The sequence below is a fragment of the Poromitra crassiceps genome (assembly GCF_964638095.1).
Source record: "Poromitra crassiceps genome assembly, chromosome: 4".
NCBI classification, from domain to species: domain Eukaryota; kingdom Metazoa; phylum Chordata; class Actinopteri; order Beryciformes; family Melamphaidae; genus Poromitra; species Poromitra crassiceps.
In genome coordinates this window covers 78001235-78028817 of record NC_139626.1, presented here as the reverse complement: position 1 = coordinate 78028817, position 27583 = coordinate 78001235, and the positions used below count along the sequence as shown (strand labels likewise).

The window sequence follows — 27583 nt, the reverse complement described above, 5'->3', positions numbered from 1 at the left end:
CAGCCCCTCTTCCCTTACTAAGAGTCAGGTAGTGAAACAGCCCCTCTTCCCTTACTAAGATTCAGGTAGTGAAACAGCCCCTCTCCCCTTACTAAGAGTCAGGTAGTGAAACAGCCCCTCTCCCCTTACTAAGAGTCAGGTAGTGAAACAGCCCCTCTTCCCTTACTAAGAGTCAGGTAGTGAAACAGCCCCTCTTCCCTTACTAAGATTCAGGTAGTGAAACAGCCCCTCTTCCCTTACTAAGAGTCAGGTAGTGAAACAGCCCCTCTTCCCTTACTAAGATTCAGGTAGTGAAACAGCCCCTCTCCCCTAACTAAGAGTCAGGTAGTGAAACAGTTAAAGTAACCTCATTAAAGCGAGTGATCATCTTTCCTTTCTTGACGTCCCAGATGAAGCCGCCATTACGAGATGTAGCCCCTGCAATGCAGTTCAGGTCTCCTTGAAAACACACAGAGTACACAGAGAGATTAGCCCCTCCTTGAAAACACACAGAGTACACAGAGAGATTAGCCCCTCCTTCAAAACACACAGAGTACACAGAGATTAACAATTTCATCGCTCTCGGGCGGAGACCCATACATCAATTTTTTCACGTTTTTATGTTTTTGTCATAAATCAATGCCAGTGGAAAAGCATTAAAATGATCTTGTAACTAAGTCTCGTAACTCACCCTCAAACTGTCCCTCAAACCTCCGCCCCTGCCTCCATCTCAAGACCCCCAGGCAGGAGGAAAATACCCGGAAAGCAGAGATGTTAAACCAGAACTCAACGGCGCCATTTGTTTCTGACTTCATTTTGTTTATTTCTGGCTTCGTCTAATGTAAATAGATCAATACAATGTTTTCAAATTATCCCTAGGCTGCAAACTCATTTAAACTATGCAGATCAAAGTGGTTTCTGACGAGACTAATGTTAGTGTTAGTGAGAGGTTGTGTTCCCCCGAGACGGTGCCTCTCAGTCGGCATGGGAGCAGGCTTGAGCTGGCTGCTGGAGGTATCTGCGCACGGCTGTGTGCTCCAGAAAGGTTGCAGCTACGCAAGGCTGCTCGCTCCGGAGAAAGTGCCTCGAAGTCGGAATGATAATCCTGTAACACCATTTGAGCTTATTCAGGTAAGATATTAATAATGTAATGACACATCCAGCGAGTAAGGGATCATAATGAAGACATCGTGCCAACTTTGATGACGTGGTCTTCAGTTATTTTAAGAACACAGGTTTTTTTTCATTTCCTGAAAAGTTGTGGTTTTGGAGATACAAGGCTTCCACCCGACAGCGACGATATGAACCAACCAAGTCTTTTCTAATAGACTGATTATGGTTACATCCAAGCCATAATCAGACAAGACCATGGACTAGTCATTTCAGTTAGTGCCTCCATGTGTGTGGTTGTGCGTTTACTGTCGCCTTGCATTGAATTTGAGCTACTCTATAAAAAAATATATATATATATATGGCAGCTTCAAGCTTCACGCGTCACGCTTGAAAAATGACCTGAATCCTGAACGATCACGTGAGCAAGGCATCAGCAAGGCTTGAGCATGCCTTGAGCATGACGCATGCGGCTTGTGTGAACGGCTTCGCCTGTTAACAAGGATGCCTAAATGAAACTTGTGGGTTCAGCGTAGGTTGAGCGTTGCTTCGGCGTATGGCGTGAACAGCCCCTTACTGCCGCAAAAAAAAGTAGCTCATAGATGGAAGGCTCCCCATACTCTGCCTTTTGAACAATTGGCATATTCAGCTGTGGACCTGGCTGTCATGGAGATGTTGGTGGCCCGTATGCATGGCGCTAAAGTAGAAAATATGACGGCGTGGAATGCATTTATTAAAGCCCTGCGTGGGGACCATGGACGTCGCCATGATAGCTAGGTTGCATTTGTGTGTTTTCTTTGCTGTAGGGCATATATATTACTGCGAGCTAATATCTTTGTGGGTTTGTGGGTCCTGTGGGGAGGGGATGTTTTGAGAGAATGTGCCTGTGTATGTATAGGTTTTACTTCGTTTCGAACTCAAGCTCTCACTAGTGCCTAAAACGCTGCAACGCAGCCCTATGGAAGACTGTCATTTTGCTCCAAAATTACTTATCATTAAAACCTGACCACCCACCCGTAGGTGGCGTGGTACCCCCTGGGGCTGACACGGATCCACGTGACTACATCACGTCCTGTCAGCCCAGGGCTAATCACTTTCCGTTTCTTCCACCCGCTGAAGAAGACGTGTTTCTAAATGCTCCGCGGTTAACTTTGAGTTAGCTCTTTTACATAGCTTAGATACTAGGCTCGTTCCGGCTGATTTGCCCACCTCAAGAGGTTGCGTGGACGGGATAAAGCAGGCTTCGGGGACCCGACCCTGTACCCTTCACCCTGCGGCGTCGGAACAAGTCATCTTAAGCTAAGAGTATCTTCCTTAGTTAACTGTTGTTTAGCTGCCGCCGTGCAGCTCATGTGAACGTTTTCCCCGGCTGGGGTAACGTTGTGTAGGCTTGGGCGCTGACTCAGGTCTGCACTCAAAACTCTTAGCTAGGTTGCATACGTGCAGAATAGCTTGTACCGTTAGCACTAGAACAACAGGCTAATTAGCACAGTTGTCACAGATAGATAGCTTTGCATCCGTGCGGTTGCTTCTGTTTGCTAGGTACTTTAGGCGCCAGCTACTAGCGTTAGAGCGCGCGCGTTACTCCGGCTGGAGTAACGTTAGATAGTTAGCTAGCTAAGTGTCTCGTGCAGCTAGCAGCTAGCTTGTAGCACGCCGGCTTTAGAGCGCGCGCGTTAGATAGTTAGCTAGTTTGCTCAGTGCAGCTAGCTTGGACTACCTTGTAGCACTCCAGCTATCTGGCTGCGTCCCCAGACAGGGTAACGCACCCGGTTTTGTGGCAGATAGCTAACGTGCACACGTGCAGTTAGTGTCTGTGTGCTAAGTATTTCGCGCCAGCTACCTCTGTGTAGGGCGCGCGTTAAGCGAGAGTAGTAGCTAGAAGCCATGCTCTTCAGTTAGCTAGATAGCTAGCTTGCTCCCGTGCAAGCCAGTATCTAGCGTTGTGTAGCACTCCAGCTATCTTACCGTTGCAGGCTTTAGCTTGCACGGTAACCCCGTTATTCCTGTTAGCAGAGAGAGGGGGGGAACAGCTAGGTGCTGTATTAGCTGTGAGGCTACGCTGGCCGGTTACGACCGGCACAATTAATTTAATGTGTGCATGCCTAAGGGCAGGAGCACGCCGCACAGGCGTTGCTGGGACCTACATAAATGTAGTGTAGCTTTACTGGCGTCGGCCCCGAAGGGGGCACTCTGAGATATTAGCTGGGCAATTACGCTAGCTAGGTGAGCTCGCCCCGTTGTGTGGGCCGCTTCTCTCAGTACTTACGCCATCTTAGCCAGCTTGCTTGTCTGCTAAGTGTTGCTTGCCTCGTGCATCTACTAGATTGTAACTCCCTCTGAGGAGTTTCTTCTGAGATTGACTAGCTTCGCGGGCCGCTGGCCTCTGCTTGCGGTCACGCTTGCTTCCCCGTGTTACTCAGGGTAGAGACTCGCTGCACCGGCTTGTGCGCAGGCTTGTGTTAGCGCACGCTTGTCTCTCAGTGCTTATGCTAGCTTAGCTAGTGGCTTCCACGCCTGTTCTCTCGGGTTAACAGGTTGTGGGTATTGGTGCCTCCCCTTCGGGATGGGCTATTGCCGCTTACGTTACCATTGCACGCGCACGTTCGCTAGCCTCCGGGTTGCTTACTGTCTAGCCTGTGCTTCTTGCTAGCCTGCTAGCTTGCTTAAGCAGTACTCCCGCTAATAGGGTGCGCCCTGCGGGAGCCTGCTATATAGTGCATATAGCAGCATATAGCGTGCATATAGCAATATTTAGTACTGTTTAGCACAGAACGATAGTATTTGCAGATAGCTGGCGTGCACCCGTGCAGTTAGTATCTGTGTGCTAAGTACATTGGGCGCGAGCTACCTCCGCTACAATAGACGTACCGCTCCTTGCTGGCGCTTCGCGTCCAGCAGGGCTTACAGCTCGCCAAGGTCTGGGCTCAGTGCCAGCCTTTGGCTTGGTTTTTTTTGGTGAACTGGCAGAAGAGTTGCCTCGTCCCAGCGCAGGCGGCGACCTTCCTGGGGCTCGAGCTATACTTCCTGCGCGCCTTTCGCCAGAGCGACAGGCTCGCACGGTTCGGACAGCAAGCCAAGGACGTTAGGTCTGTGCCCTCGGTGTCAGTGCATCAGTGCACAGTGATGTTGGGCCTGATGGCCTCAGCACTGCATGTGCTCCCGCTAGGGAGGCTACACATGCTCTCGTGGTCCAAATATGGTTCTCAGGCTTCGCCTGGACTCGGCCGGGGACCGTCATCGCAGGGTTCCTCTGACAGATCAGGCCTGGCAGGCGCTGGCTATATGGGCGGACCCCCGTTACCTCTCGAGAGGTACTCGGTGGGGCCCTGTCCCGCTCAGGATGGTGATTCGCACAGACGCCTCCCTCTGGGGAGGGGGTGCGATTTGCGGGCATTTTTCGGCGAACGGCCGGTGGGAGGCTCAGGAGCTTCGCCACATAAACGTGCTAGAGCTGAAGGCGATTCGCCGGGCTCTGCTTCAGGACAAGCCCACCATCAATGGCGCCGTGGGCCCATTGTTGGTTGGGAGCTCTCTTGGGGACCGCACTGCCGGACAAGTCCGCGTGCGGCCAGACTCGAAAGAGAACGTTGCCTCCGCAGTCCCCCCGGCCTGCGGAGGTAACACTTCCAGCGGCTCACACATGGGCACCATGTGCTGATTCGCTCGGACAATAGGGCAGCGATCGCCCACCTGAACAAACAGGGCGGTGTGCGGTCGGGGGCGCTGAACCATAGCGGGGATTCACCTGTGGGTGTATCCCCGTCTCCTTTCAGTGTCAGCGGTCTATCTGCCAGGACGGCGGAGTTACGACCGGCCTGCTGTCTCGAGGCAATCCCCGTTATACGGAGTGGTGCCTCCACCCTCGGGTGATGGAACAGGTTTGGGCCAGGGTTGGTCGCGCCTGCGTCAATCTCTCGCATCGCGGCGCGCGACACACTGCCCACTGTGGTTCTCGATCCAGGAGGACAGCCCCCGTTAGGTCATGACGCGCTAAAAGCGCACGCGTGGCCGAGGGAGGGGCTCTATGCGTTTCCCCCGACCCCCCGATCCGTCAGGTGTTGGACAGGGTGAGGGAACAGCGCCTCCGGCTCGTTTTAGTCTGTTTGGCCCAGGCGGTGCGTTTTTTCCCAAATCGGACCTGGTTACGGTGCTGGACGGGCTAACGGGTCATCCGTTTGAGCCCTTGGACTCCGCCGATTTAAGGGTTCTGTCTTTAAAGACCGCGCTGCTGCTGGCCTTGTCGTCAGGAAAGAGAGTTGGTGACCTGATTGCCCTCTCGGTGCAGCAGGCCTGTGTGGTTTTGGGAATGATGGGCGCAGGGTTACATTGCGACCTAACCCGGCTTACCAACCTAAGAATATTAATGTCAGCTTTAGGTCTATGGTCATAGACTTATCAGCATTCTGTCCCCCGCCGTTCAGTTAGAGACGGGTGAGGAGAGACGTTTGCTCATGCTGTGCCCCGTAAGGGCGCTCTCGGCCTATGTGGCCAGGACGCGTTCATTACGCATTACAGATCAGCTGTTGGTTTGCTTTGGGCAAAGGGCCCAGGGCGGACCCCTTTCCAAGGATCGCTTATCACACTGGATAGTGGAGGCGATCGCGTTGGCATACTCTGCCGTGGGCAAGGTTCCCCCAGAGGGTATCAAGGCGCATTCTACGCGAGGTGTTGCGACATCCTCTGCGTTGTTGCGTGGTGTGTCGGTGGAGGACATGTGTGCCGTGGCCTCATGGTCCTCTCATCACACTTTTGTCAGGTACTATAGTCTCGACGTGTCCGGTTCGCAGTTCGCGCACGCGGTGCTGTCGGTGGCAAGAAAGTAGTATCGTTGCCACTCTAATATGTCATTCGGTTAGGCATAAACGTTGCCATATGGCCGTGGTTCACCGGTGCCTTTCGGGTCGCCCTTTGGGTGCTCCCGGCAGCAAGGTCGGTTGAATTGAGGCACTAGTGAGAGCTTGAGTTCGAAACGAAGTAAAACGTTAGGGTTGTGCTACAACCCGGGTTTTACGAGTGAGAACGAGAGCTCTCACTACCCAGCCTTGCTGTGTCGATGCGTCACGGGGTGCGTCGGATCTCAGCGGGCTGGAAGAAATTAGAGTGATTAGCCCTGGGCTGACAGGACGTGACGTAGTCACGTGGATCTGTGTCAGCCCCAGGGGGTACCACGCCACCTACGGGTGGGTGGTCAGGTTTTAATGATAAGTAATTTTGGAGCAAAATGACAGTCTTCCATAGGGCTGCGTTGCAGCATTTTAGGCACTAGTGAGAGCTCTCGTTCTCACTCGTAAAACCCGGGTTGTAGCACAACCCTAACGTTTTATTTTTTCAGTCATTCTTCTTTTTTGTGGTTTTCTTTCTTATGTATTTTTCTTAATAAAAAGAAATATAAAAAAAGCACATCGTCTTTGGAGCGTTCATGTTGTTTCCACATTACCACTTAAAAGCTCATGAACACACCGAAGTCGCAAGAATGACTTCCCAACTTAGGAAATGAGACCATCCGAGGAACACGTGAATGCGGCATTTGTCATAGCTTAGCCGTAGCCTACTCCGCCACAACTGTTGCGGCTGTAAAAGAGTGGATAAATTGTTGTAAGTGTCACACAACCCCTGTGAAATTACTCGATTAATCACGATCAGAATTTGATCCATTCCATCCGATAACATTTGTAAAGTCGATTTAATTATTTTATCCACATTCCAGCTAGCAGAGGGCTACCTGGAAGTTATCCGGCTTGGTTGGCGAAAGTCTCTGGGGCACATGCACAATTACGATTCAAATGGGGATCTACAATCTCATCAGCTACAAGGGATGGGTGGATTCTTACATAAAAGTCTGATACTGCTGTAATATTGGCAGCCTAGTCTCACAAAGTTTTCTGCGTGAAATTGAGTGAAATAAATGTCCCCACCACAAAAGCGGTTGGTAAACTGTGCTAGTCTACAGCTCTCCCCAGATCGGCAGAGGGTGGAGCAGCGGCACAATTGGGGAGAAAATGGGGGGGATTCAGAAAAACTAAAAAACGAAACAAAAACAAAGAGGTCCAACTATGTGTGTGTGTGTGTGTGTGTGTGTGTGTGTGTGTGTGTGTGTGTGTGTGAGTGAGTGAGTGAGTGAGTGTGAGAGAGAGAGAGAGAGAGAGAGATAGAGAGATAGAGAGAGAGAGAGAGAGAGAGAGAGAGTGTTTGTGTATATCCCACCAGGAGCCCAAGAGAGGGAGTAGACCACTCCTTCATTGCCTGGAGAGGTGTAGACGGCTGTTAATGTGTTCGTGTCCCAGACTTTGATGGTCCCGTCAAAACTAGCCGTGGCCAGCAGGTTGGGATCATCTGGTTTAAACTTACAGTCAAAGATGGTCTCTACATGACCCTGAATACAAAATACATAAAGACATATACTGTATTTAGATGGTTTCTACATGACCCTGAATACAAAATAAAGACATATTAAGATGGTCTCTACATGACCCTGAATACAAAATAAAGACATTAAGATGGTCTCTACATGACCCTGAATACAAAATACATAAAGACATATATTAAGATGGTCTCTACATGACCCTGAATACAAAATAAGACATTAAGAAGGTCTCTACATGACCCTGAATACAAATTAAAGACATATTAAGATGGTTTTTACATGACCCTGAATACAAAATAAAGACATATTAAGATGGTCTGTACATGACCCTGAATACAAAATAAAGACATTAAGATGGTCTCTACATGACCCTGAATACAAAATAAAGACATATTAAGATGGTCTCTACATGACCCTGAATACAAAATACATAAAGACATATATTAAGATGGTCTCTACATGACCCTGAATACAAAATAGATAAAGACATATATTAAGGTGGTCTCTACATGACCCTGAATACAAAATAGATAAAAACATATATTAACTCATTCACCGCCAGTTTAGGACTGCCAATATTTAGCACAGGCCAAAGATTTTCATAATTGTTGGTCATCTTTCAAGACCCACAGTAAATTATCTATTAGCACCAGAGTGATTTGCAATACCTCAAAATGAAGATGTACGTCTCTGGGTTCACCAGGAAAAAAAAAGTGAGCTTTTAGCATGTTCTGTACTCTACTTATAGCCATTTATATACACCCTGTTTTCACCCAAAAGGTCTCTCTGAGAAAAGAAATTGCAGAAAATGGCATTTATGTACAGCACACAATATCAGGCAGAACTCGCTCTCAATTCTTTTATTTTGAACTGTATTGACATCAGACATGTAAATATTATTCATTATGACACAAATGACAAAAAAAAAAAAATATATATATATATATATATATATGAAGTGCTTTTTTTACATTCAACAATACAGTTTGCTCAGTGTGAGTGAGTGTACAGACAGACACACAGACAGACAGACAGACAGACAGACAGACAGACAGACAGACACACAGACACACACACACACACACACACACACACACACACACACACACACACACACACACACACAGAGAGAGAGAGTTCTGTCCACAGCTGCTGCTAGATCGCACCTCCTTCCCCCTCCTTCCCCATCAGCGTTTTGCCTCCTCTGCTGCTCGTTTTCCTCCTCTCGTTCGGGCTGGGACGAATGCTGCGACACGACACAGGAACGGGTCCGCGGCTTGGCTTTGGGACCAGGCGCTGCTGGAACCGGATCGATCATGTTCGTCACGGGTTTGACTAGGCAATCCAGGTTCGCCCTGCAGCAAGGCAGCAGTGCAGCGCGCCGAGAGGCGTTTCAATGGCGTTTTTTCCTCTGTACAAGGAAGCGCGTTTCTCTGTTTTTCCTCCTTTCCTCCTTCTTTCTGGTTTCAAACAACAGCTGCGGTATGTGTTTGATAACGTGCTGTCGGCTTGACTTTGAGGTTAGGGACCTGTGTCTGTGTCACAGGCTGGGTAAGTGTTTGAACTAAGCGCTGCAGTAATAAAACCAAAAACACGTCAAACACGTCATTGGCGGGGAGGGCTATTTCTGATAACACGTCAAAGACGTCTTTGGCGGTGAATGAGTTAAGGTGGTCTCTACATGACCCTGAATACAAAATAGATAAAAACATATATTAAGGATGTTATTGTAGGCCGTATCTCATGGATAAATAAACTGTAAGAGGTTTTGCTAGAAGTCATATGTATTGACTAATATGTCACAAAGGCATAATGATTTATTATCTTGTAATGTTCTAATAATACTAATACAGAATACTACTACAAATACTGTACTACCATTACTACTCAATGGTTAACAGTCTTCATTAATGTCACTTGTTAACCCTTTAAGTAAACAACTTTATACTTTACACATCATGTGTTAAGCATTTACAAATACTTCAGTAATTAAGTGAATAATAACAAATTAATGGGAATCTTAGAATGTCTTAAGAATACTAAAATGATACAGTACATAAATTAATTGATATATTAACATGTCATTAATTCAGGTTTAAACAATACACATTATTCATTAATAATAAAAAATACAGCAAATGAATCAATTTGTCGTTATAGGACATCAACCATTAAGTGATAATTAATGGATATTAAGTCGTGATTAATTAACCATTTATTAGTCGTTATATAAAGGCTCATTCTAATGATAATAATGATGATACTACTACGACTACTAATCAGGGCTGTAGTCGAGTCCAGATCGAGTCATTGGTTAATTGAGTCTGACTCAAGGCCAAGACTGAATCCGAGTTGAGACCAGGGGCTCTATCGTTGCAACGGCCTATAAACTGCGCTTAGTGCCAGGCGCAGCGCAGATTAGTGGGTGTGGACCAGCGCACTCGATATTTTGGTGTCGGCGCTACAGGTGGCCTTAAGGATTATAACCACGCCTTTTAAGCGTAAAATTATGCACAATCTGCTCATTGGGGAAGTGCAGTAAACAAATCATAAGTTTCCCTTTAAGCTCCAATTCCACGGAGCGATCCAGTCCGGTCAGAAAGCCAAGCGCTCTGCTCCCCCCCTCCCTTTCATCCCCGTCTGTCTGTCTCCATATATAGGCTATTATTCCATATTATTATGCTTCTCAAACCAATCTAACTGCAGTTTAAATACTGCAAGCATGTAAATACGTTACACTATAGCAAGATCAAAGTGAAAAGAATGTTCTAAACGCATTGGCTAGAAAAATATAGCCTATCCCTATGTCATGATGAGATTAGATTGGTGAAAGTTTGTCCAGAATGATATCGTTTTCTCTCCCCTGCTGCACAGGTAGGATGATGCACATAAATATAGCCTACATTATGTAAAGTAATTGCATAAATGTGTTTTTATTGTAAAAGAAAATGTGAAGTAGGTCGTCTTATTGGAGCGACATCACAGTAGGAAGTCACAGTAGAACCGTGTTACGGCTGTCACTCATCTCCTAAATTACGTTAAATCTGCGAGGGATATATATACCACCATGATGACCTATATGTTTCACATAGGGTTGTGTTATGATTTCAAGATTTTATTTTGTCCAATATTGAAATGTTCTACAATTGCATGTTGTGTTAACATTACACATTGGCTCTGTCTGTAACGCAAGGAAACGAGGAATTAAGGTGGCAATTCTAGGTAGGAAGTTGTCATTTTTATGTTTTAGGCTGTCTGAAACCAGTTTTATACAAAAGGTGACTGAATTTGCAACCTTTCCAGGTACCTATTTTGGCCCAATTCGTAAGGAACCATCAGTGGTACCTTTGGTGGGTTAGGGTATACCATGATGCATTGCGACCCTTCCAATCGACGAAGAAGAATGACGCTCTTCCCCCGGAATTTCCGTTAATGGCGGCGCCCAGAAAACCTACCGCATCAGAAAAAAGCTAAACAACTATTGGCTAAATAACGAACATCATCACTTTCTTTGGATTTTTATTTTGGCATGGTCAATAACGTCAACCATTACTTCATTTTACTGCGACAGTTTGTTATTAGGGTGTCTGAAAAGTCACTTTTGCGGGTCAGTAGGAAACGTCCTACTTGACTGCGATCTGGACAGCCTAGCAAGGTTCCTAACCAGGTTGCGCAGCAGCCAGCCAGGACTACAGTAACGTTAACGTAACTACGCAAGCAAGCCGAATAGCAGCATGGCAGACGACGGTGCGTTCACCTTCAAGTGTAAGTTGAGTTTAACTTTTTAACCGTGCTTTATTAAATGATTAGCTGTCATAACTTAGGTACTCGTTTGTTGGTGAATATGTAACGTTTCCTGTAACGTTATATCGATAGGAAGAAATCATTTAGGTAACGTTATGCACGTGTTGTTAACGTTAGCTACCAGTATGCAGTCATGTTTTGGATTTTTAGCTAGTGGCAGCGACCGTCCGTTTGCTGTTGACACTGGCAACTGATTTATTTTATAGGGACAAAACAAGATACAGCTAAGCTGATCAAGTCCAGGATGCAGCACAGCCAAGTTTTCACGGGGGGCAGGAATTCGGCCTGCGATGGATGGAAGTAAGTTACACACCTAGTACTGTTGTACTGTACAACAGTGAACACCACCGATTATTATGCTCTGGGTGAAGCTTTAGGAAGGACAGAATAGCCAGTAACGTTATGCCCATTTCTCCTGAAACTAGGGTTACTTGTCAACATATGCCATTTCTCCTTGCCATAGTAGACCTGAGTGTATAGCACACTAGCAACACCCACGTTGTAAGTTAAATCATTGGTTTTACTACATTTATGTGATATTCTGTTTGTGTTTTGTGTATGTGTGTGTTTTGCAGACAAGTACTTGCTGAGATTGGGCTGGAGGGTAAAGTTGATTGGAAAACTGCCCACAAGAAATGGGACAACCTGAAGACCCATTACAAGGTATTCATTGTATAGAGCAGTTGTTCTCAAATGGGGGTCCGGGGACCCCCAGGGGTCCGTGGCACTTTGCAAGGGGGTCCGCGAAAAAGTTTTCAGGAAAATAAAAATAAAAACGTTTTTGTTGTTGCAAAAGCTTCATAGTTCAACGGAAATATGTTATGCTTTAAATCTAAAATGGTTCAAATGATTACATTCTAATCTAACAAACCTATCAATTTAAAAGTCGAGCACGTTACCGTGGAAACAATAAAGCTTAGCCCAAAATCACAAATCAGAATGAGGGGGTCCCCGGTATATTTTCTATCTTGTAAGGGGTCCTTGGCTGAAAAACATTTGAGAACCTCTGGTATAGAGCATTAGCCACAGGCCACCCTATGTCAGTACTGCAACGCAAGTGTCTTTTGTTTACTTTATGCACTGTTGTCTAGAAACTGAAGGATCCACCAACCGGTAGTGGTACGGACCGTGGTGAAGCCACACCGGCCACCTGGCCTTGGTACACCCTGATGGACCAGGCCCTGGGGAAGAAGCATTCGATTACGCCTGCGGTGGTCCGGGCCACGTTGCCATTGGAGGGTGTGCCAAAGCCAGCAGCTGGACAGGAGAAAGGCGATGGAGCACAGGAGGAGGAGGCGGAGGCTGGAGGGTCAGGAGGTGGAGAGAGAGAGGCAGGAGAGCCAGAAAGACCACAAGAAATGGCCCCGGCCCCAGCACAGAGGAAGCGGCGTCGCCTCGCCGATCTGATTGAGGAGGAGATGGAGCGTGAACGAGAGAGGCAGGCGCAGAGGAGGAGGGATGAGGCAGAGCGATCCGATAGACTCTTCTCTATCCTAGAGAGATTTATGGATAGGCGTTGAGCATTTTCTTTCTAACTTATTTTTAGTTTAAAGGAGAATATTTAATCCAGAAGTGTTGGTACACAGGTAACCTCAGGTTTACATACAATGTACAACTTCAAATACAATAAGAGACACGGGCAGGAAAAACGCAACGCGTTTCAACCTCACTGGGTCTTCGTCAGCCTTCAGCCTGATGAAGACCCAGTGAGGTTGAAACGCGTTGCGTTTTCCTGCCCGTGTCTCTTATTGTATTTGAAGTTGTACATTGTATGTAAACCTGAGGTTACCTGTGTACCAACACTTCTGGATTAAATATTCTCCCTAAAAAGTAACCAGTAAGCTCCTTTTTCCACTTTTGATTCTATGTTGACTTTGAGCTTGCTTGCTGCCACTTTCTCTGCTCCTAGTTTAAAGGAGAACAATGCTGATTTATTTTGCACATGATCTCAGACATCTGAAAACTGCAAACAGTTTTGCAGGCATTCATTTAGGTTGACATTTATTGAGAGTTGGTCTGTGTTCATTTGTGGAGGCAGTGAAGTCATTCATGGACAAATGACATCACTCACTTGAACTCAAATTAACTTTAAAATCTGTCAAACTAAATGAATGCCTGCAAAATTGTTTAGAGTTTTCAGACATTTGTGAGATCATGTGCAAAATAAATCAGCATGGTTTTTCAGTGAAGTTCTCATTTGCATTTTGTTTCATAAACAATGCAGATTGATCTCACACATATCTGACAACTGTAACCAATTCTGCATGCATTTATTTAGACAGTTATTGAGAGTTGATCTGTGTTAAGTTGTGGAGGCAGTGTTGTCATTAATGACATCACTCAACTTAACTCAAAATCAACTGTCAATAACTGTCAAATGAATGCCTGTGAAACGGTTTAGTTTTCAGATATTTGTGAGATCTTGTGCAAAATAAATCAGCATGGTTTTTCAGTGAAGTTCTCATTTGCATTTTGTTTCATAAACAATGCAGATTGATCTTGCACATGATCTCACACATATCTGACAACTGTAACCAATTCTGCATGCATTTATTTAGACAGTTATTGAGAGTTGATCTGTGTTAAGTTGTGGAGGCAGTGTTGTCATTAATGACATCACTCAACTTAACTCAAAATCAACTCTCAATAACTGTCAAATGAATGCCTGTGAAACAGTTTAGTTTTCAGATATTTGTGAGATCATGTGCAAAATCATTCAACCTTTTTTTTTCCTCTCTGAAGGTCTCGTTTAAGATGATTTCATGTTGGTCTTTTGACCTTTTACTTAGGTTGAATCAACCCAGTTCTGTATCTACAAATGTGTGATTTTTCACCCAAGCCTTGTTTTTGTAGTAGTTCAATAGCTTAGCAGTTGAAAAATTTCAGATATGACAAACTTAGTCTGTTTAAAATGAAAGAAAATACTGTTGAAATAAGTTAGACAAGGACCTAACTGTATTGTTTTCTACCATGTTTTGGAAAATAAACACGTTTTGTTAAACCAGCAAATTGCTCAATTTCAAATATTACAGCAAACTGAAACTCAAATATTGCAACTGATTAAATCATGTTTATTATACAACCCATTTACAAACTATTTACAACAAATTTAATAAGAATTACTATTTACAATAATACAAGGTCACCTGTGGTTTGTATCCAAACTGAGGAGAACAGAGAGGCAGAGCCTCTAGCCAGCAGCTCAACTGAACAGATGAAAACATAAGCTGATGGAGAGGACTGTGGAGTATCAGAACCAGCCAGGATCTTAGATCCAGCTAGTAATTTACAACCAACTCGTGATGACAAGACTTCAGACTCTTCTGAACCGGAGACTGAACACAGTGATGAAGAATGGATGGAAACTAGTGAACCTTATTCAGGTTTAGACTCACAGAAAAACAGTGAAGTTCTTAGGAAGAAACACGTCAGCTGCTCAGATTGTGGTAACATTTTTTGTGATAAAGCACAGTTGAAAAGACACATAATAGTAACAACAAATTTAGGAGAATTAGCAACACAAACAAGTGAGGGGGTACTACTCGCATGGCAAAACAGCTCAAGGGGTACACAAAACAAAAAACCCTCAACTGAAAATGGGTTCTCAGTGCCGTGCGTAGCCATGTCCACCGACCACACCCTGGAGAGCGCTAACTTGTGCTGACAGACGGTCACGCAGGCCGTTCCCGTTCATCTCTCCGGCGACTTGTGCCTCGCCCTCGTCATCATCTTCAGCAGGGTCTGGCACATCTTCCTCCTCCATGACGTCACCCACTCCCAGGCAGATGTTGTGCAGCGTGGCGCATGCCATGATGACATCAGGAACAAAGGTGGAGTGTACCTTAGAGTGAAAGCAAAGATTAATTCAAGGATAATGTAGTATTTTCTTTGAATTTGCTCACTTGCTGCTGTCATTCTCACAGTTTGTCAGCAATGAAAAAGAAAATTACCTCCAGGGCCTGCAGGAAGATGGCTCTCCACCGGGTCTTCATCATTCCAAAGGCTCGCTCGATGATGCTGCGAGCCCTGGCATGGTGGGTGTTGAAGCGCTCCCTCTCTACACCTCTGACAGGTCTCCTGAAAGTAGGGATGCACCGATATGAACATTTTGGCTGATACCGATATTAACATTGCTGTTATAGCCGATATTTACGATCTATATAAAAACACATTTCCATGATAATCAAATTTGGTATATACCGGTACTGAAAAAACATGTAAACACTGATTTTGAAAAAGTAATGCATGTCTTTATTTGAAAAACATTTTGGAAAAGCCCATAAATCATAGATTTCCTGCATTATTTCCTCTCAATGTGAAAAGTTTTTTACGATAACAGATATTAACCTCTGACCGATACTGATTTGTAAAAAAAAAAACATCGGCTGATATCGATATGATTGCCGATATCGTGTACCTGAAAGGAGTTATAAGGGCCAGTGGTCGCTCCAAACAGGGGTAGCCACTGTCCCCGAGGAGGAAAGTGCCAGGGGGAGGGTAGGCAGAGCGGTAGATGGGACTTCGCCGCAGCACCCTTGCATCATGGACCGACCCCGGTGATCCCACATAGAGGTCCATGAACCGCCCCCTGCTGTCACACACCGCCTGCAGCTGGATGGAACAAAACATCTTTCTGTTCCTGTACAGGGGTTAAAGCAAGAAACACAAGAAAATATTATTATTATTATTATTATTATTATATCAAACTAAATGAAGGACTTCAAAGCAGTTTACAGTTTTCTGATATAATACTGATGTTCTAATGATACAAAGCTGGTTGAAAATGGGCGGAGTGTGTTCCTTTAAGCCTTGCCTGTAGCATTGCGCGTCCTCTTCTCCAGGAGCCTTGATCCTAACATGACAGCCGTCAATCGCCCCACGGGCATTCCTGAACACTGGGTGCCTGGCCAGGCGAGCGAAGCCATCGCCGACTGCCCTGTGCTCCTCCTCCGTCTGTGGCAGACGGATCACCTGAGGGGCAACGCTGAGGAGTTCCCCCGCCATCCGGTGGACCAGCAGGTGGACTGTGGAGCGCGGGATGTCAAAAGCCCTGGATGTCACCCTATAGGTACAGATGGAGATTGAGACTGTCACGCGATAAAAGCAATATGTTACGAATGTATTATCGACTCGTCTTTCCACCAGATAATAGAAAAGTATTGATAGTGGTATCGATAAAGACTCACAGATCTTTAAGCCATTGAATTGAATTTATTTGCCACAATATGCAAGATTACATACGAGGAATTTGTCTTAGTGTTCAGTATGCCCGAAAATGTAATTAATATCAGTAAAAATTTACTACCCCATCCTTACCTGTAGGACGCACCAGCTGCCAGCCAAAAGAGGAAGACCAGCACTTCCAGCTCTGGTCCCCAGCCATGGTGCCGCTGAGGGTCCATTGTTTGGAGGAGGGCTGTGATGGACAGGATTCATACAGCTTTATACGAATAAAATTCAAGAACTAAAATAAAATATTTCCCAATCTTTCAACACTTTGTACGAACCCTGGATGGAGCCTCGGTGGAGCCGGAAGTCTGGACGTGTGTCCTCCCCGTCAAAGTATATGCGCAGAAGGGGCACGTGCATGTTAAGCCGGCAGTAGGTGGTCAAGATCTCCTGTTGGGGGAGGTGTACATTTTAAAACTGATGAAATCTGTTGAAAGTTTAAGCCGTTTATGTCAACCAATAATTTATTTGCCATATGCATACACATTTATTTATTTCCTATGATAAAAATGGGCCATGTGATTTTAAATGTCTATTTATGGTATTATCTTATTCTATAAAGAGTGACATATTAACCAAAGTATACAGTGGTGAACATTTAACCATCTCAATGTTAAATGTTTAATCAATTACTGTACCCATCTGTCTTCAATTGTATTAAATCCTAATACCTCAATTTACCAATCTGTGTTATAATTTATTAAACTGTGATTGATCTGAATTGAATTGAATCATGTAAACTATCTTGGTCGCTATCAGTCATGTGGGAATGGTGTGGGATGTGGTTCACCTATAGATAGCATCCTAGTTCGTCTTTGAGACATTTTACCCGCTAAATATGTGTTGGTGCAATGGCCTATACCCTGGGCACAAGTCAATAGCATACCGGTACTAACTTCACCACACCAGAGCATTCCAGCATCTGATACCAACTAGCGTGAATCAGTAAGCCACACAAACGAATGAATGAAAATGAGTGAAACACGTCCACACCGCACTTGTGCTTGTCAACAAAATGTAGCCTACACATTTAACCGTTACAAAAGGTGACATGTTGGTCAAGTATTGGCAATCATATTTTTTCTTTAAATTTCCTTATAAAGTTAGCTAGCAACTTCGCTAACTAACGCTAACACGTTAGCGTCATGCTAATGCTAGGCCTACCTCGTTTCGGTCTGTAGATGCAAGTGCTGCCCAACGCCTCAAACGTATCATCCTCACTCTGTCCTCTTCGGCCTCTTCCTCCGCCTGGTCATTGAAATAAAAATGAATAATAATACAAATAAAAATAAAAAGTATCTCCTCTTCTTCCATGGTAAGTGTGTGTGACAGTCTGGAACCCGCCAAGTCTTTTCAAGTCAACGCTGTTCTTCAGGAACCAGTGAACCCGTCTTCTTCTTCTTTTTCATTCAAGTTTCCGGCAGTGTAGACGTTACTAGGCGTATCACTGCCCTCTACAGGACAAGGATAAAACTGCTACCTTAAACCGTTAGGCTGTCTGAAACTAGTTATTTTTCAGTCACCTATTATTAAAATTAGCTACCTAATTAACCAGGTACCTATTCAGGTATCAGGTGATATTCAGTTTCCTTGCGTTACAGACAGAGCCATTATTTCTATCTACCTTTCTATCTATTTAGGCTCATTTGGTTGCTATTTATTATCGAAATGTATTAGCCCAATGCATGCTGGGAGATTTCACATGTGTGGCTTTGTGCCTGTCTGCTGTCTGATGCGCGAGGGAGTGAGAGAGAGAGAGGGGGGACAGAGAGTGAGATGGCAGAGGAGAGGCCGCGCAATTACGCACAATAATAGAACCGGCAAACTTTTTTCCATCAGTCATCAACTGGCGCACTGAATAGGCCTGGTTTTGAAAAGCGATTAGCGCCAAATTAACGCCAGGGCGGAAGATATCGTTAGGCCGGTATATAAGGCCGAAACGCCCATTCTGGCCTATTCTGGCACTGCGCCACGCCTCTTTGGCGTAAAGCGCATTTCGGGGCTTAAAACCATGTTGCTATCTTCCCGAGGCAGGCGCAAGGCACGTTTTTTTGCGTTTAACGCCAGTTTTTGCGCCTAAGGCCTGTTGGAGAATAGGGCCCCAGGACCACAAAACTTTTAGTCCAATTCGACAGCAATACCATCGCATTGTGTTATCCAAGGCTATTCATTGTATTTATTGACTAAAATAGCATATCTTTGTTTATTGCCTAAAATAGAAGGGAGGTTTCTAAAACCATTTAAACAAAGTTAGCATGTTTTGAGGACAACAATAATTGTAGGCAGCTTATTTATGTTCATAATGTACAGTAGTTGCATCTTTACTGAACTAGAGGTGGATTCATCTATTGCACCTACTTTTTCATATTGCTCCACAGCCATATGCTGCTCTCATCATTGCTTGACTGACAATATTCTTACTTGGCATGACATTTAAATTTAACTAGAAATATTGCGTGCTCATTTCTAGCGTGCCTCGCATGCTTGCCTGCAATTGTGTATGGCGCCACGAGCAGCACGCCTTGGCCCTCGCCTTATATATAGTAGTGAGATCATATTATTGAAATAATCTTATGTCATACTAAAACTGCATAGCACTCAGCACTTTAACAGTCCATCTGGTTGTGTACAGTACTGACAAAAAAGAGAGAAGGACAGATGGTGATTTTTATTATTTATTTATTTCATCAAAACAAAATCATTGATGGCGTAGTTGGCAATATCTACAATAAGTAGTCACTAAAGCTTTCGGTGAACACATAACTTCATCAATTGTGAAAACTTTATCATTCGCTGCTGGTTACTTCAGGGCCGGCTCTAGTCATATTGGTGCCGTAGCCGAGACTTGATTTGGCAATACCAGCCAATATGGCTGCTAGATTTTAAAGTTACCAGCCAATTAGAATTTCCACTAGCCAAAATGTTTTCCTTGAAATAAACCAGAATATGAGTGCCACTGGGTTAACATAAGCATAAATATCAGTACAAATAAGTTATAGCATAATGAATCTATAAATTGCAGTATTTCATTGATCAATTGTGTTATTTAAAATTGTGTGAAAATAAAGAGATTTTTATTTATTTATCCATTTACTTATTTATTTTTTTACATGTAAATTGGTAGCAGGGGAGCAGTGTGTCACTTACTCTGTGTTTATCCGGGCCTGACTTGTATGTCACTTTATTTTTTATAAATAAATATGAGGGGGTGCCCCTTTTTGCCCCTAAACGGTCTGTGCACATCTCTGGATCACAGCAGCAGAAGCTCCTCACTTGCATGTTTGAACTCCCACCATCTGCTCTCTCTCTCTCGCCCTCTCTTCACATTAAAAATCGTCCGAGTGTTTTGTCAATGAAAGCTCACCTTATCTGAATCAGCAGTCATCAAGAAATGTTTAAACAAGGCTCCAGACGACTGAAAGCAATCAGCATTAACTCATTGAGTGCCAGCCACTTTTGGAGAACGGACGCTCCCAGTGCCAGAGTTTCAGAGCGTTTTCAGTGATTTCTCGAGGCCCACAGAATATTGTGTGATATTACTATGTAAACACCGAACACGCACAAAGAACGAGGAGACTCTATTGTATCATCAGCAAAAAAAAGTTTATTGATACCATTTTCCGTTCTTTAGTTATGAGCCGGAGAAGATAGGTTGTTTTCAGCAAAACACACGTTTCAAATTAGAAGCTGAGATATTCAGCCTTTTGTGAAATGAAGCATTTCAAGCACATTCACTGACTCTGAAGCTAATCTTTTCTGATGTAGTGACGTGGTGTAGTTGTGTGGTGCCCTGCATGCCCCACCCCCCTCTCCCCCCCCTCAGCTGCAAACTCCTCCCCACACTAACACACAGCCTCACGCACCCAGCGTCTATTTTCGGAGCCTCCATTTTTGTGCGCTGGCTCCCAGCGCGACACGGAAAAGCCAAACCGGACTGCTGAGAATGGTTTGGCCCTTCGGCGTCGGGTGCTGCTTTTCTGGCGGCTAATCGTGTGGAGAAACTATGCAGCAGAGACAGAGGGGCTCAGATGTGGGCGCGGATTGACTGCTGTTCGCAGCCAACGTCAGCTCCAGACAGAGCAATCTATATAGCTCTGGCTGCAGCATGCATCGGTTTCTCTTTCATCACGGCTTTTTCCTGCTGCTTTCCTGACCTTTCTCTAATCTGGAGAGCACTGTCGCCACCTAATGGGTCCGTAAAATAGGTTATACACCTTCAATAGCTACAATATTTGTACAGGAGATGCATGAGGCTTTGATTCACGTCCCACCGTCAAAAAACGCATTTGACGCCGATCGACGTCATTGGCACTGAACGTTACTATTTACTTTGACGCCGATCGACGTCATTGGCACTCAATGAGTTAAACGCTAGTCTAGCAGATGTCAAACAGAAACAAAACTAATAAAATTGGTTAACTAAATTAAAGCAGCGTATACAGCCTTTTAAAAATGTAATTTCCTCGTTCACTTTTGAGAGAAGAAGGCAGGTGAAGTGAAACTCAGACACTCACCACCCCCGACGTACTCAGCTGTTGCAGCTGTACTAACGCTGCGCCTGGATCCTGTCTGTGACAAGCCACAAGCCGTTTGTCCAACAATCGCATGCAGCATTCTGCACCATGGCTAATATAATAGACATCGGTGACAACAGATGCGGGATTCCCGCAATCCTGCGGCCAATTTCAGGCACTGATTGTGCAGAAAAGGAGGGGCGGGCCCTGTTTGTTTGTTGTTGTTGTTTTGTGAGGGGCTACACGCCCTAGCTGAACTGGCGCCTCAGGCAGGAGGCTGTTTCGCCTGTAGGGTGAGCCGGCCCCAGGCAGGAGGCTGTGTCGCCTGTAGGGTGAGCCGGCCCTGCAGGAGGCTGTTTTGCCTGTAGGGTGAGCCGGCCCTGGGTTACTTTCTTATGGCTCATTTCCACCACATTCTACAGCCTCCACAGCCTTCTACAGCCTCCAGTATATATTCATATTCCCCACGGTAAAGCCGGCCTTCAACCCTCCTTGCTCCCGATGGTGTGTAGGCACCCTGCGTGGCAGCCTGCCGCCATCAGTGTATGAATGGGTGAATGTAGACTATCTACTGATTGTAAAGCGCTTTGGATAAAAGCGCTATATAAATGCAGGCCATTTACCAATGTGCCAATTAAGAACGGGTGACTGAAGGGAGGCCTGTGTGGGAATTTAGCCAGGGCACATTGGCACAATGACTTTTTATGTTTGGGGTTGTTGGGATTGCACAGAATTAAACATTTCCTGATTTGAGAGTTAAGGTTACATCCTCCATTTTTAGAGAAACCTTGAATTCACTAAATGTACACTCTCATGTTGTGAAGACAGTTTTCACATACTAAACAAATCAAACGATGGGTAACAACCTCCTGGTGGTCCCAAGTGTGTCATGGGTTGAAGGCATAAAGGGGTAAACTAGCTTATCCAAGTGAGGGATCATTCTATAATCGAAAAAAATTTAACAGAAGGATGACGTATCTATAATTGGTCAAAGTGCTGCTTCTAAAATAAAGGCAATGAGTGTAGACCCCCCCCTCCAGTTTGGTGAGCCTTTGAAATGAATAACACCTCTCATGATGGCTAAATGTTACCTTTCTTGGCAGGAGGGGAGTTGAGGACGTGCAGAGCATGAAATCCAGTCTTCTTCAGTTTAAAGTTGTCCAGAGGAGTGGAGCGAGAGACGTTCCATATCCTCAGTACTCCAACCTGGGAGTCTGAGAGAGACAAAGACCAAATAAAAAATGAATAGTTAATACAGACAGGCGAGTTGATCTGTCCGGACATGGACATCTTAATGTAAGGCCGCTTGTCCCATGTTCCCTGGTTGTATTTATAGCCGAAACTAGAACTTATATCATGTCTGATGCCATAAGTGACCCTGCCGATGATACGTGACATTACTGATGACATTACGGTCAGGCTAGGAGCAGTGGAGCGCCCGGGGACCAACTTCTTCCAACCGCCGCTAGTCAGACTTCTGCTTTTAGTGGGGGGTTATACAGTATATGGAGGAATCCCCAGTGGAGCACGGGGAGAACATGCAAACTCCACAAGAAAGGCTCTTTCTCACGAAATAGTCCACCTGGGCACCAGGCACTGAAGGTATGGGGAGATACCCCCAGTGTCAACAGTGACCCAGGCAGGAATCAAACCCTGGGGCCAGATTCACAAAACCTTCTTAAAGGCCGGGTTTTCCGTGGGGAATATGAATATATATTAAATCTCACGCCCCTAAGGTTTTAGAATCCGTTGAAATTTTTGAAATTGGTTGTTTACAGCCTGAGATATCACCAGAAATCCACTCTGTGTGTGTGGGGGGGGGGGGTGGTGGGGGGGGGGGGGTGCGGGGACTCGAAATACTACATTTCCCACAATGCACTGGGCTCGCGTGGCCTTCGTTTCCATGCCCACCCCTCAGGCGTTTGGCTGATATCAAACTCCAGTAGGTGGCGGTAATGCACATATATGTTTGCCAACCGCCATAAAACTCAAAGAAGAAGAAGACATGGAGAGAAGACATGGAGAGAAGAAGAAATAAATCGAAAATAAATCGAAAATCAATTGCCTCCAAATTGCACCAAATGTAAACGGTAGTATATATGTCGGGAGATGTCTTCATAAAAAAAATTTCATGCATTTTAAGGCATTTTCGTAGGAGTTACGCGCATCTGATGTTGTAACTATTTTCTGTAAAAATGTGTAAAAACGGGTACATTGCTCAGCGTTGATTTCGTTACTTCAACCCACCTACTACTAGATGTAAAATTTGACGAGCTTTCCAATGCCGCCAGTCCCGTGTCGATTAGTGCTTCCGTTCCCGAGATAATGGTCTCTTTGCAAGGAACTATGGGAAGCTAATATTAGCTACAGCAGGCTAGGCGGTTGACAAGATGGCTGCGTTTTTGTTTTGGTCAAGGCCTCTGAAGGGGCGTGGAGGACCTCTAGAGGCGGGACCATGGCCAACAACAGTTGTAGTTCATAGGTGCACGACTTCCGCAAGGCGGACTTAGGCCAGATGACGCGAAACGCGTCGGCTGGCCCAAAAAATATGTGAGAGATGCTTGATATCTCTGGCAGTGAATATCCAATTTCAAAAATTTCAACGGATTCGAAAACCTTAGGGGCGTGAGATTTAATATATATTCATATTCCCCACGGAAAACCCATCCTTTAAGAAAGAAAATCTTCTCAAGTGCCATTTCTTTCTTAACTTTGGTCTTAACACATTGACTGCCAGCCGTTTTTTTTTTTGCTGTAGGTAGCTTTTGCCAAGCCGTTTTTTGAGGATTCTGGCTCATTTTACAAGAGCCGAGGATTCTTTTCTGCTTGGAGTTTGTCAACACAAAGTTCACAAAAGTACAAATAGAATGTGTGCTTTCTCTGTCTAAAAGAGTTAGTTTGTAGAGTTAGTAGTTATGTAGATATTAGCCGTTGAGTACAGCATGGTTTTAGCGTCTGAGACTGAAAGCTGAGATAATCGCAGTTTTGTGAAATTCAATCAAACAGGCAGAACAGTCACTTTAACCATTTATTTTTGGCATCAGTGAGAGATCAGACATCCAAACAATATAGTTCCGAACGCCCTCTCCTTCAACTCCTCCCTCCGTGGGCGTGTCTAGTGGCTTTCAGCCTGCGTTTGTCACAAGCGAGTGCTCTGCTGCTGCTGCTGCGAGTTTGAGCAGCCTCCCTCCCTGGCAGCGAGTTTGAGCAGCCTCCCTCCCTGGCAGCAAGTGTGGATAGGGCTCACTCGTCTCTTGGGTTTGAGAGCCCCGATGAAGCCCCGTGCGACTCTAGGCTTTATGCTGCCCACCCAGTCCATTTCTGGAACCCCCCACCGCAGCAGCGCGAAAGCGTCCCCGCCTACAGTATGAGAATGAGGCTCGTTCGTTTCTGACTGTAAAATCGCCAAGCCATTTCCTTGAGAATGGAGGAAGCAGCCGCGGGAGGCGGCTGCTTTTGGTTGACTTTCTCTCTGTCGGGAGAGGACCGTCGCCACCTAGCTGGTCGGTAAAATAGATTATACACATTCAATACCTCCAATTCTGGTGTAGGAGACGTAAAAGGGGTTGATCGATGTCCCACCGTCAAAAAAAATAAATGTTTATGTAAGCCGAGATATCTCGTCCTTGGCACTCAACGGTTGGATTATGTAAGCCGAGATATCTCGTCCATGGCACTCAACGTGTTAAGAAAAAAAATAGGATAAAATGCTATTCTCAAAAAATGTTCGTATGTATTTTCTTAACTTTCTTCTTATGTTTCTTCCCAAGAAAAAACTTAAGAATGGTATTCTTGAAATAAAAGTTCTCTGATTTGTTCTTGATTTTTTTCTTAACTTTAAGACAGTCCTTCCCCTGTCTTAAAATTCCTACAGTGAAAAGTTAAGCCTCTAATATCATATTTAAACACATTTTAGACAAGTAGGTTCTAGTTCAAAGTCTACACAGCTACACCTAACATTAAGATGAACATGTATTGTACATCTTTATTTGGTGTTGGGTCACTCTGTCTGTTGTATTTGTTTTTATCTAAAAGCGGCCACTAGGTGGCAGTATTTCTTAAATTAACGTCAGAATGCCTACATGTTCAGTAGAAGAAGAATAAAACCAACGAAGAAGAACAACGTAAGATGAGACAGCAAGCCTCTGTTACTGCTGTAATGCTGTAATGACTGAGAACATTCAGTAAAGACCATTTAAGTTTTAGAATAGTTTCCGTTTGTTTATTTATGTTGTAGAAGTTGTAGTTACTGTTGAGAAATATAATACTGCCTATCTAGCTAATTGTCTTTGCTAGCAATAAGCTAGCAAAGACAATTAGCGAGAGGCTTATTTACAACAGACATGACAGACAACAAACACCAGCAAATGTTTAAATCTTTGCCCTATAGTTGTCCTACTGTACCTGTAAATAGGTACAGTACTGTAGATGTAAGCACTTTGTGTTGCCTCCTATAGCCTCATCTCCTAGCCTCAAAAAGTTTATTAAGTTAGACCCTATCTTAAGAAGTTCTTAAGTAGAAAAATGTAAGAAGTTCGTAAGAAATAAGACTGTTCCTAAGAAAATATTGAGGAATTGCACTTAAGAGCCTTCTTAGGAACTTCCTAAATTTTCCTCTTATGTCATTTCTTAAGATCTATCTTAACACATTGAGTGCCAGCGACGCCATATGGCGTCATTAGAAATTTACCGTAGGCTGCCAGCGACGCCAAATGGCGTCAGTAACTCGAAATAGTTTTTTTGACGGGGGGGTGTCGATCTATGCCTCTTACATCGCCTCTTACAATATGATAGCTATTGAATGTGTCTAACCTATTTTACAGAACCCTTAGGTGGCGACAGCGCACTCCAGATGAGAGAAAGTGGAGTAAAACCATAGAGTAAAACACACAGAAGAAGTCGTTTGGGAAGAGGAAATCGCATCGCATCCGTCCGTATGCAGCTGCTTCATTGAAGCATAACGTAGCTGTGCCCCTGCAGCAGCCAATCTGCTGTCACAATTGAGCACCTCGTGTCCGCTGCAACAATCCATTCGCATGATCAGCCGTGGAGTTCTCAACTGGAAGCATGGTGACATACACGCGGGTGTAAAAAAGCTGGATCTAGCGGAGCGGACTTTTCACTGCTGAGCACATGCAGAGCAAACGCACTCACAGCAGAGCCGAGCCGAGCAGAGAGATACTCCTCCCACAACGGGGGGGGGGGGGGGGGGGGGGGGGGGGGGGAGGTGGGGCACGCAGGACACTACAGTATACAACAGACCCAGGCAGCTGCAGCATTACATCAGAAAATATTAGCAATGAGTCAATGATGTGCTTGAAATGCTTCCTTTCACAAAAGGGTCATTATCTCAGCTCGTAGAAAAAAAGGGCTGTTTTTGGTCTAATCAAGCTATCTTCTCCGGCTCATAACTAAAGAACGGAAAATGGGATCAATAAACTTTTTTTTGCAGGTGATAGAAGAGAGTCTCATCGTTATTTGTGCGTGTTCAGTGTTTACATAGTAATTATTAAAGAAATTATATGACTGTTTTAAAATGCATTGCGGCCTATGTGGCACAGTACAGCACCTTTTGCCCAAGGGCCGTGGCACTCAAAGTGTTAAGAACACATTGGTGAATCCGGCCCCAGGACTTTAAATATATATCCACATTTATGCAGCAAGGGGCTCCAAATTAAGTCTATCATGTGTTGTCTGTCAGTTATTGTGATCACACATCACGCCCCCCCCCCCGCACACACACACACACACACACTCCTTACCACCAGTGATGAACATGCCTGGCGCAGATGGGACCCAGGCGAGACACTGAACGGATGCAGCAGCCGAAGGAAAGCAGAAAGAGGTGATACAGCCCAATGCCTCGCTGTCCACCAGCCTGATGCCATTGTGGAGGTTAGACACTGGAGAGAGAGGAGGTGAGAGGTGGAGAGGAGGTTAGGCACTCGAAAGAGAGGACGACAGAGGAGGCATTATGGAGGTTAGACACTGGAGAGAGAGGACAGAGGAGGCATTATGGAGGTTAGACACTGGAGAGAGAGGACAGAGGAGGCATTATGGAGGTTAGGCACTGGAAAGAGAGGACGACAGAGGAGGCATTATGGAGGTTAGACACTGGAGAGAGAGGAGGTGAGAGGTGGAGAGGAGGTTAGGCACTGGAAAGAGAGGACGACAGAGGAGGCATTATGGAGGTTAGACACTGGAGAGAGAGGAGGACAGAGGAGGCATTATGGAGGTTAGACACTGGAGAGAGAGGACAGAGGAGGCATTATGGGGGTTAGACACTGGAAAGAGAGGACGACAGAGGAGGCATTATGGAGGTTAGGCACTGGAAAGAGAGGACGACAGAGGAGGCATTATGGAGGTTAGACACTGGAAAGAGAGGACAGAGGAGGCATTATGGAGGTTAGACACTGGAGAGAGAGGACAGAGGAGGCATTATGGAGGTTAGGCACTGGAAAGAGAGGACGACAGAGGAGGCATTATGGAGGTTAGACACTGGAGAGAGAGGACAGAGGAGGCATTATGGAGGTTAGGCACTGGAAAGAGAGGACGACAGAGGAGGCATTATGGAGGTTAG

The 27583-nt window shown here is 45.1% G+C and overlaps 2 protein-coding genes across 2 annotated transcripts in view; both read right to left on the bottom strand.

The window, feature by feature from the left end:
- The window catches only part of LOC310775957 (WD repeat-containing protein 17-like), a gene marked incomplete at both ends in the record, with an annotated part of 77665 nt that overhangs the window by 28347 nt on the left and 21735 nt on the right, over positions 1-27583 (bottom strand). The window contains 7 exons of the mRNA XM_083636079.1: positions 347-438; positions 7297-7465; positions 12372-12562; positions 16141-16322; positions 16577-16676; positions 22095-22217; positions 26766-26906. Of these exons, the coding sequence (XP_083492205.1) occupies positions 347-438; positions 7297-7465; positions 12372-12562; positions 16141-16322; positions 16577-16676; positions 22095-22217; positions 26766-26906 (998 nt within the window). The remainder of the gene's footprint in view (positions 1-346; positions 439-7296; positions 7466-12371; positions 12563-16140; positions 16323-16576; positions 16677-22094; positions 22218-26765; positions 26907-27583) is intronic.
- On the bottom strand, positions 14865-15890 carry LOC310774414 (putative nuclease HARBI1; the record flags this gene model as incomplete). The annotated part of the gene is made up of 3 exons (XM_083634485.1): positions 15678-15890; positions 15211-15337; positions 14865-15101 (listed from the first exon to the last, which is right to left on the bottom strand). Exons 1-3 carry the CDS (start codon positions 15887-15889, stop codon positions 14865-14867), a joined length of 576 nt encoding a protein of 191 aa, XP_083490611.1. The 5' UTR covers position 15890.